At 47.0% G+C, this 10,617-nt stretch overlaps 2 protein-coding genes across 3 annotated transcripts in view; both read right to left on the reverse strand.

Annotated features, from left to right (window-relative positions):
- Window positions 1-129, reverse strand: part of UNKL (unk like zinc finger) — a 40,393-nt gene extending 40,264 nt beyond the window's left edge. For both annotated transcript variants that reach the window (XM_019648670.1, XM_019648669.1), the window contains exon 1: window positions 16-129. In XM_019648670.1, the coding sequence (XP_019504215.1) occupies window positions 16-92 (77 nt within the window). In that variant the 5' untranslated portion in view covers window positions 93-129. The remainder of the gene's footprint in view (window positions 1-15) is intronic.
- Window positions 130-4,089: 3,960 nt separating this feature from the next.
- Window positions 4,090-6,276, reverse strand: UQCC4 (ubiquinol-cytochrome c reductase complex assembly factor 4). Its single transcript, XM_019648793.1, has 2 exons — window positions 5,015-6,276; window positions 4,090-4,938 (listed from the first exon to the last, which is right to left on the reverse strand). Exons 1-2 carry the CDS (start codon window positions 5,047-5,049, stop codon window positions 4,566-4,568), a joined length of 408 nt encoding a protein of 135 aa, XP_019504338.1. The 5' UTR covers window positions 5,050-6,276; the 3' UTR covers window positions 4,090-4,565.
- Between the last annotated feature and the right edge of the window lie 4,341 nt (window positions 6,277-10,617).

Here is a 10,617-nt window from a genome sequence, read left to right on the forward strand (position 1 = left end):
CGCCGGGACACTGACCTGTAGTGGGTCGGCTTCTCAGTCTGCGGGGGGGACCCGCTCAGCGCCGCCGCCGCAGCTTTCGAAACCGACGGCATTTTCAGTCAAAACAATGCAGCGCGCATGCGCCGCGCGGGCCCGCCCCCTCGCGGAGCCCACCCGCGCCCCCAGCCCGGCCGGCCACGCCCACCCGTCCGGCCCTGGCCACGCCCCCAGCTGGCGCCTCTAGGGGAAGGCGGCCCGGCGAGCATCAGGCAGCTAACCAGCGCCCTGAGAGACCCGCGCGGACCCCAGACCCGGCCCCGCCAGGGACACACCCTGGGCACGCTGCTGCTGCCACTCCCGCTTCGCTGGTACACAGCGTTGCCCCTACCCCCGCGGCGCCCGGTAGTCCACGTGCACACCCACCGACCACTGCTGCCCGGCGATCTCTGCTCGCCCTGACAGTGCCCTCTGAGACCCTGACCCAGGGCCCCGGGAGGTGATGGAGCCGACAGGTCCCCGGTGTCGAGGCAGCATGCACAGGCTGCTCACAGTCGCACTTCACTCATTCATTTACTCTGACCCCGTGCTGGGTGCTGCGACCCCAAAGAATGGGTCCAATTGCTTAGGGCTGGGTGTGGGAGAGATGGTGGAGACATAGGGCGTGACTGCTCGTGGGAACGGAGCTTCTTTTAGAGAGTACCAACATGTTCTAAAACTAGATTGTGGTGATGGGTGCTCCCTGTGAATATACTACACATCTTATAACTGTATATTTTAAATGGGTGAATTGAATACTATGTGAACTATACATCAATGAAGCTGGTTTTAATGAGGAATCCAAGAAACTCACAGTCAAGGGGGAGACAGACACGTCCATCACCAACAAGGTGGGCACTCAGGGAGGGGAGGCAGGAGCTGCCCCAGCTCAGCTGGCCCTGGAGGACGAAGCAGGTTGGCATTCAGGACAGAACTCAGGCCCAGAGCATGTTATTTTGTAAATGTGTGACATAAAAGCCTTTTTAAAAAAAAAGTTCAACTTGGCTAGTAAATTTAAAAGATGCAAATAAAACAAGGCGGAGCCCTGGAGTGGGCAGAAGTTTTCTGTTCTGAACAGCAACCTGCGTGCGATGTTGGTGGCCTGCGGCTACACAGGCCCTTGAAGGAAGTGTGGCTGGGTGGGCAAAGGGGTGCTGACCTTCACAGAAAATGGTTTGTTCCATTTCTGGGAATTCTGATCTAAAAAAGAACCATATTCCTACAAAGGTTATGTACAAAGATAATTATTAGTATCATTTAGCAAAACTTTGAGAGCACCTACCAGCCAAGTAATTGGGAAATGGTTAAGTTCTGAGTACTATGCCATGATTGAATGACAATACTACCTGAAAATTGTTAGTGACATGAAAAATGCTCCTACTTAGGTGAACAAAGCAAGATATACAATTCCATATATTTGTTCCCAAGTGTGTAAATTAATTTGTGAACAAGTAATATAGTAAAATAACAAAAGCTATAACTTGATGGTGAGGTGAATGATTCTCTTCTGACGTTCACATTTTTGAAATTACTACCTGTACAAACATTCCATTTAAACCTGCAAATCAAAATTTATGGCAAAAAAGAAAATCAATGTGGGCTGGCCGAGTGGCACGATGGTTAAGAGCTGGCTTGGGACGCCAGAGGGCCCCGGTTCGGATCCCACATATGAGGGCCAGTGACACTGCCCTCCACAGCTAAGATGATGAATAACAGCTCAACCTGGAGCTGGGCTGCTGTGAGTTGCAGCAGGGGGCGTAGGCTGCAGCCCCTGTGGCAGTGGGTTGCCATGGGCTACCGTAAGTAGCCAGCAGCCAGCGTGAGCAGCCAGCAGCCACAGTGAGCAGCCGTCCAGAAGCCGGCAACTGATGTGCCTCGCCCGGGAAGAGCGCAATGATGGTGCCAACTTGGGCCAGTGAAGCAATGTCCTCCACTAGACTGAAGAACAAAAAGGACAGCAACTTGTCTGTTCCCATCCCCCAATTCCCCAGCACTGTTCCCATCCCCTCAATTCCCCAATAAAAATCTTTAAAAAAAAAATCAATGTGATATTTTCTAAGAACATAGAGCAGGAGAATGAAGTAGAGGACAGGGCCCATGAGTTCTATGGCAGAGGAATAAACAGATCTTGAAGAATGTCAGGAAGTAGGGAATGAAAAAGAAGTCTAGGATAATTTCAAAGTCCCTAGCTTGGAGGGATACAGAACAAAGAAACAGGTTTGGGACAGATGAAATTCATTTTGGATCTAAGCGTGTTTCAGGAACCTATGAAGTCCAGTACAGATGTAGAGAAAGCCACTTCGAGATCAAAAAAATGAAGTTAGAAAAAAAAGAAATAAAAGAAAAAAGAAAAAAAATGAAGTTGGGGCTCAAAGTTTAAGAATATGAGGATCTTTGATGTACAGGTGGGAGTAAAGATGCCTAGGGTTCCTCCCCAAGCATGAGGTATATTCCTTGAAGAGATCAAAGAGAACCGTGGTAGTATCATTTTTCATGCTTTTGAAGACTGTTATTAAAAGGCTGGGATAGTACCCAGACATATAAAATAATACCAGGGCTCTCACTGTGAATTTAAGTGTTTCTTTTTTTGGGGGGGGGGGGGACGCACAGCATGGTCAGAACCTTCCAAGATTGTTCAGTCACTTGGAAGACATGAGACCATTTAGTTAACCTCTTCTTCCTTGAATTTTCTTTAAAACAATTTTATTCTCCTTCTGCTCAACAATATCTTATCTCATCTCACAAATTACTGCAACTACTTCCATTCTAGCATGCTTACACTGGTCCTCTCCCTCTCGAATCCTTATTGGGTACTTACCTGGGGAGGTGACTGTGCCAAGCACCATGGGAAAAATAAAAGCTACAGCCCAGTTGGGTAAATAAGATGAGCATACTACAAAACTAGTTAAATAATAAAAGGATCTCATTAACAGTTCACCTGTCCACCTGCTCTGTTGCCACCCCTTTTTGCAAAGTCCAGGCATGGCAAGGGTCTGCCCACACTTGCCAGTGGGCCTTGGGTCCTACTTTTGCTCATGACAAAACCCAGAAAATAGCTACCCTGGAGGCACTCAGGTTCTGTTGCATGTGTTATAAGTGTCATCAAAAACAACACTATCTCCTTGTGTTTTTGAAAAATGGTATATTTAGATACACACACATAAAAAATCCGGAAAGGTAAACAACAAAGTATTAATAGTGGTTACCTTTAAGTGGTGGGATTATCAGGTGTTTCTGATTCTTTTCCTTTTGCCTTTTAATGTCTACTTATCCATATAAATCACATTGTTTTTCTCATGAGTTACTTTCAATTAAAACAAACATTCTTCTCATTAGTTCTGACTTTTTCCGCACCCCACACGAGCTAGTAAAAGTAAGGGTTCGAGTTTTGAATGCCTGTTGCTCAAACAAAATAGTTCACAACCAAACAGCTCACAACCACCCTAAGCCAGAGGAAGGACGTCTTAGTCCTTTGCTCCCAGTGGGACTGACAATGTAACTTGATTGGGTCAATTTTTCCAAACCTCGGTCTCTCCATCTCCATATACATACTTGTATCGGCCCTCCCTCCCTAACAAGCGTAACTGACCAAGGTGTGCCAGACACTCAAAGCACTTCAGCAGGGGACGTGTAAGAAGCCAGTACACTACCATACGGCCAGTTGGAGAGAAACCTCCAATTAACCTCCGCACCACAGAAAAAACCTTCCACTAGGAGCTTAAGTAAATAAAGTCTTCCCTTTATGCAGCTTGTATTTAATTCAGGATTAAGCAGGTTTCCTACTAAGTAGCCCTTGAAAAACATATCATTTAGATACTCAAAACACTGTAATTTGTCAAAGAAAAAACTCACCAGTTTTATTCTACTCAGCAAGCTGTTGACTTGCTAAAAATAAAAATTTGCAGACAGCTGAGAAAGTTCCATTATTTCTGGCATTGTCTAACAACGTATTCCATAATTTACATTTGTTTCTTACCTCAGTTCCTATTCTGGAAAAAGAAAAACAAAGGTATTGAAAAAGGACTAAAAGCTTCCTTTTTTAAAATGGGATGCAATAAAAGGGTATTGACTTAATTCTACATCAGATTAAAATTTATTATCAATTTGTTAGTTTGTAAAACTAACATCAATATATACACACCACAGTACATTTATAAAATAAAAAGTTTAACTTTTCTGCAGTTATTCTGTCTCAGAAAGCACATAACCTGCAAACTGGATTACAATGGATTACAAGTGTCACCAGAATTGCTTGGGAAACATGATAATGTACAAAATCACAACTCCAACAGTACACACTGCAACCAAAATGTTTTCTATGGATCTGAAAAGTCTTTCGGATGTATTCGCTGGACATCAGGTATCAGGCAAGGAGCCGGTTCGGATCTGCTGACATTATGCTCTCCTTCCCGCAGGTCAGCTTGGCCAGGTGCCATCCAAATCCTCTAGTCTGGGGACGCACATAACCACTATAGAAACTGTCAAACACGACGTCAAAGCCTAAGGACGGCTGCCTCGTCCCTCGCTGCCTGCCACCCACAGGCACCCTTTTAAGTTCTCGCCCTGTGGGCGGCTGGAGTTGCAGTTTCCTCATAACGATTGCTAGCCTCCAGCATCTCTTCTTCCAACACCTGTCTGACCCAGCGGTCCGTGCCGGTCTCCTGCCTAAGGAAGCACCAAATGACCAGAAACATGAGGGACAGGCTGAAGGGCAGCACTTTCCACCAGGGCCGCTGCCGCTCCCCTCCCAGGGAATGCTCCACCGTCCAGCGGGACGGGTTGGCTTTGCTGGAGGAAAACAGAATGGGGCGGTTAGGGTCGTCTTCTTCGCCCTCGGCCGCGGGCTGGGCCCGGGCCCGGCCACAGGGAGGCGGATGCAGGCTTCGGGAAGCCCAGCGCAATAGCCTCAGCGCCCGGACGGCCCTGGAAAGAGAGAGAGCAGTGAGCGCGCCGCCCGCCGCGCCCGCCCTGAGCCCCGCCGAGATCGCGCGGAGCTCACCCGGCCGCCGGCATACACAGGACACGGCACATCATGACCCCGGCTCCGCATTCGGAGCGGCGGCGCGCCACGCTCGCGCCACTTCCGTCGCACGAAACCGGAAACCGGACGCCGTTCCAGGTCTCCGCTCACGACTACAGAACGTGGGGCCACTTGCGCAGCGGAAATGACGCAAGTCTCTCGGCGGCCTCTTTCGTCGCAGGCCCGGTCTCCGCGGGTCGCAAAGGCAGGCTGGGAAATGTAGTTCTCCACCGTCCCGCAGCGAAACTAGCGGGCCCGTCCCTGGGCAGCAGCGCTGGGATTGAGGTCGGCCGGTGGGGCGCGGGTGTCGTCCTCGGACGAGCTGGCCTCAGAGCGGTCTCCCTAGCGGGCAGGGCTCACCGGAGATCGGGGCCCTCCGCCTACACCTAGTGCTGGAGCAGCCCCTGGGCACCTCCTCCCCGCAGCCTTGTGACGCCCCGGTTTGCTCTCTTCTTGGGACTTTCAGCCACGGAAGTCATCTTGTCCCCTCGATTAGTGTTCCCCACTAGGACGGAGCTCCTTGAGCACAGAGCCTGCCCGCCGGTTCTCCCCGTCCCCGCCCGTGCGCTCCGGGACTTGTGCTGCCATGTGACCACAGGTCCACTCCCACGGCCTGGCGTTTTCCGTTGCTCTGTGCTGCGTCTTGTTAGAAAAGGTCCTAGTCTTTTCTGTCAAAGAACAGCAAATTCAAAAACATACTTCCTCATTATTGTCTAGTAGTACCGCATTTTAAAGCTTACTTAATCTTGTAACTAGGCGGATCTTACTTTTTTTTTATTAGCCAATCGGTTTAGATTGTAAGGTCACGCTCTAGCCAATAGTGTATGACATAGTGGAACCCGCGTTAGGGATCAAAGCTGAGTGGACTTCCTGCTCTGTGTTTGCTAGACCGACTTACGGTGGCTCCGCACCCTTCTCCAGAAGTAAAGTTTGCCTTGCCGAGTAACTTTTTTTTTTGCCATGTTACTTTTTACTCCATTTGTCTTTATTTGCGACACGGTTAAATTCTATCAACAATTGGGGGCTCATCCGGCATCTCTAAGCCATTCGGGTGAGTGCCCCGACCCCCACCACACACACGGAGGAGCCACGTCCTACTGCCTTGTTGCGGTAGCCTCCGGGTATCTGGGGAGCTCGCTGGTCCCCAAACTGGCAGGGACCGTACGGTGAAAGTATCTCGGCAACGCGGGAAAAGGCCTGAGCAAGCACAGCAGCGACCAGGTAACTCCTCGCACCGTCCAAGGTAAGAAACGCCACAGAGGGTGGCAAAGTATTTCCTTGGTGGTCGGGTCATTCCGGAGGTTGTATGAGTGTGAATGAGACATGTCTGAGACACGAAGCGAGTGTGGAGTCCCGATTCTCAGTTCCATTGATATCTTGGTGACTGTGTTGGCTGGCGAAAATAACTCTCCAAAATGATGCATAAAAGAAAAGGGTTTATTTGGAAGAAAGCAAAAAAAAAAAAAAGAAAGGGAGAGAGAGCTATTTCTAGATGGCTCTTTCTATTTATATCATCTCTTCCCTCCCACCCCCCAAGGTATCATAAAGTTAAACATGGAGTCAGGGTCACAGAGTTAACAAGGGGCCCTTCTGCACCCACTCTATGGTCAACCATGACAAAATGCCAGTTCACTTTTATCAACTTCATATGGCTTAAAGCAGTCCTCAGTTCTCTGAGACCTAGTCGGGGGCTTATACCAACCTACCAATTGCTAAGAAGCACCAAGTAAGAGATATGTCCTGTGAGGGAAAGGGTCGGAGCCTGACGAAGCAAGTCGGGAAAGAGTGCAAGAAACCTCCAATAAGGGGGGTTGAGTATAACACTCAGAACCAGGGATCCTGGATGGGAAACAATCAAAGTAGGAAAAGTTCTGATCAGACAAGGAAAAAGAGGAGGGAGACAAACCTTGGGATCCCCTTACTTGCCTTCCCCCTCCTTATAATCCTCAATCCCTATCTCCTCCCCTACAAGAACAACAAGAGCCTCCAACTGAGGAACCAGCTGAGCCGACTGCACCGGCCTTTCCCCTCGCTCCACCCCTCCCTTCCCCTGTGAAGAAGAGAGGTGGAACAATACAAAAAGGACCAAGTTTGCCCTTCCCCTCTGAAAGAGAAAAACTCAAGAGCCTCTACCCACTTTGGGAAATTCCCCTAGGAGGAGGAGGAATTGGATTTGTTAATGCCCCTCTCACGAGCTCTAAGGTCCGAAATTTTAAAAAGGAACTAAAATCCATTTTAGAAGATCCCCATGGAGTGGCAGACCAATTAGACCAATTCCTGGGCCCCCAAAATCTACACCTGGGCAGAGCTCATGTCTATTCTCAGCATTTTATTCTCTGGAGAGGAGAAGGCAATAATCAGGAGAGCAGCCATGGCAGCCTGAGCGGGAGAACACCCGACTGGTCAAGGGGTTCCGCCCCCAGAAGTAAAATTTCCCAATAAGGAGCCTCAGTGGGATAACAACAAAGCCCATAAGGGCCATATGAGGGACCTACGGGATCTGATTATAAAGCAGCGGTTCTCAACCTGTGGGTCGCGACCCCTTTGGGGGTCGAACGACCCTTTCACAGGGGTCACCTAAGACCATGGAAAACAAAAAAATATTTACATTATGATTCATAACAGTAGCAAAATTACAGTTGTAGAGTATATATATATATATATATATATACTCTCTCTCTCTCTCTCTCTCTCTATATATATATATATATATATANGAGAAAAGTTTAGTAAAAACATAGATTTCATAGGTCAATATACAGTCCACTACTATGTTTCTAGTAAGTATATTAATGGTCTGGTACCTGACAGGCACGAAGTGATTGCAAGTCAATCATAGCATTTACTGCCTAGGTCTATAAGAAACAGAGAAAAAGATTAGTGGGTGAGGTACAATGCAGGTGAGGTCAAGATTCCCCTAGGGTCAGAAATTTGAAGCTGGAAGTAACCATGAGCATATAATCCCTGAAGATATACAGCAATACTAAAGAGGCCATAGGTTGAATGGAAGGCTTTAGCTGACATCCGGGTTAAATGTAAAATGAAGGTGTTTGACTATCAGCGGTTCTCAACCTGTGGGCCCCGATCCCTTTGGGGGTTGAATGACCCTTTCACAGGGGTCACCTAAGACCATGGAAAACAAAAAGATATTTACATTACGATTCATAACAGTAGCAAAATTACAGTTATAGAGTAGCAATATATATATATATATATACTCTCTCTCTCTCTCTCTCTCTCTATATATATATATATATATATATAGAGAGAGAGAGAGAGAGAGAGAGCAACAAAAATAATTTTATGGTTGGGGGTCACCACAACATGAGGAACTGTATTAAGGGGTCGCGGCATTAGGGAGGTTGAGAACCGCTGTTATAAAGGGAATAAGGGAGTCAGTACCCCGCTCCCAGAACATTACTAAAGCTTTTGACATACAACAGGGAAAAGAGGAAGGACCAGCGGAGTTTCTCAGTGAGCTTAAAGATCAGATGAGAAAACATTCTGGATGAAACCTAGAGGATCCACTAGGACAAGAGACGCTGAAGCTCCATTTTATAACAAACACTTGGCCCAACATTGCAAGGAAGCTGCAAAAACTAGAAAACTGGCAAGACAAGTTTAGAGGAGCTATTAAGGGAGACTCCAAAGGTATATGCAAGAAGAGATCAAAAACAAAAGGCCAAGAGAATGCTCTCTACTATAGAACAAGCTACTAAGGGAAAGGCCGAACCCAGGGGCCAAAGGCACGTGGGGCAGCAAGAGGAACACAACCCCAAAGCAATCCCAAGGAAAGAAATAAGTGCTACAATTGTGGAAGAGAGGGTCACTTTAAGAGAGAATGCCCTGAACTAAAAAGGGAAGAGAAAGCAACACCTCTCATGACCTTCCAGGAAGAATAGGAAAGTCAGGGGCTCTTTTACAACCAGGGGTCCTACCAAGAGCCCTTGATAAATTTTGAAGCAGGACCCAAGAAAGAGGAACTAATATTTCTAGTTGACTCAGGGGCAGCTCGTTCCTTTCTCTCCAACCCCCTGGCTTGAACCTATCTAAAACACATCTAGTCTCGGGTAAAAGGGGAGGAATTTACAGTCCCCGTCTTTGAAGAAACTCAGGTCATATATCAGGGCAGATAGGCACAGATAAAGTTCCTCTTTGTCCCTGATGCTGGAACTATCCTCTTGGGCCGAGATTTAATGTCTAAACTAGGAATAAGACTTAACATCACACAAGAGAAAATTCAAGTTTCCCTAAACTTTCTAGCCACAAAGGATGAAAAAAGGATACTCTGTGAAGTCTGGTCAAGGGAGGGTAATCGGGGTGGCTTAAAGATCTCCCCTATTTGGGTTGAACTGAAGAACAAAGGGGAGACAGTTAAAAGGAAACAATATCCCATACCTCTACAAGGGAGACTAGGACTAAAACCAATCATAGAAGGCCTAGTTAAAGATGGCCTCCTTGAACCTTGTATGTCTCCCTTCAACACCCCAATACTACCAGTAAAGAAGCCCGATAGGTCCTACTGCCTTGTTCAAGACTTAAGGGCAGTCAATCAGTTCAAAGCAGACACCCTGTGGTCCCAAACCCCTATACTCTTCATAAGATCCTGCCAGAAAATAAATGGTTTAGTGTAGTGGACTTAAAAGATGCCTTTTGGGCCTGCCCCCTAGCTGAGAAAAGCAGGGACCTATTTGCCTTTGAATGGGAAGACCCCCTTATTAGTAGGAAACAACAATACAGATGGACTATCCTTCCCCAAGGATTTACGGAGTCACCAAACCTATTTGGACAAGTGTTAGAACAAGTACTAGAAAAGTTCACACTATCCCCCACCCCCATCAAATTGATTTAATATGTAGATGATTTGCTACTCTCAGGTAGTCAAAGGGAGAATTGGTAGATGTTACCATAGACTTACTAAATTTCCTTGGTCAACAGGGTCTACGAGTCTTCAAGACCAAATTACAATTTGTAGAAGAAGTCAAGTACTTAGGACACCTGATAAGCGAAGGGAGGCAAAGGTTGAGCCCCAAACGGATCTTGGGAATAATCAATACACCCTTACCAAACACAAAAAGGGAACTTCGAAAACTCTTAGGACTAACTGGATACTGCAGGTTATGGATAGACTCATATGCTCTCAAGACCAAGGATCTATATCTCAAACTGTTAGACAAGGAGCCTGACCCCCTCCTCTGGAAACCTAGAGAAATAGAATTAATAGAAGTCCTCAGACAGGCCCTTATTACTGCCCCTGTACTAGCATTACCTTCGTTAGAAAAGCCCTTTCACCTTTTTGTCAATATCAATAAAGGTACTGCTCTTGAAGTCCTAACCCAAGAACATGGAGGTAAAAGACAGCCAGTAGGATATCTATCCAAGCTCCTTGATCCAGTAACAAGGGGCTGGCCAGAATGCGTCCAATCCATAGCGGCCACTGCAATGTTAGCTGAAGAGAGCAGGAAAATAACCTTTAGAGGACAATTAATTATTAGCACCCCACACCAGTTCAGGGTAATTCTTCATCAAAAAGTAGGCAGATGGTTGACAGATTCCAGGATTCTCAAATATGAAGCCATCCT

The sequence above is a fragment of the Hipposideros armiger genome, unplaced genomic scaffold (assembly GCF_001890085.2).
Source record: "Hipposideros armiger isolate ML-2016 unplaced genomic scaffold, ASM189008v1 scaffold_126, whole genome shotgun sequence".
Classification (NCBI taxonomy): Eukaryota; Metazoa; Chordata; class Mammalia; order Chiroptera; family Hipposideridae; genus Hipposideros; species Hipposideros armiger.

Coding starts and splice junctions, on each gene's coding strand:
- UQCC4 (XM_019648793.1), bottom strand. CDS start 5,049: ATGATGTGCCGTGTCCTGTGTATGCCGGCGGCCGG. Junction 4,939..5,014: donor CTGTGTATGCCGGCGGCCGG/GTGAGCTCCGCG, acceptor CTCTCTTTCCAG/GGCCGTCCGGGCGCTGAGGC.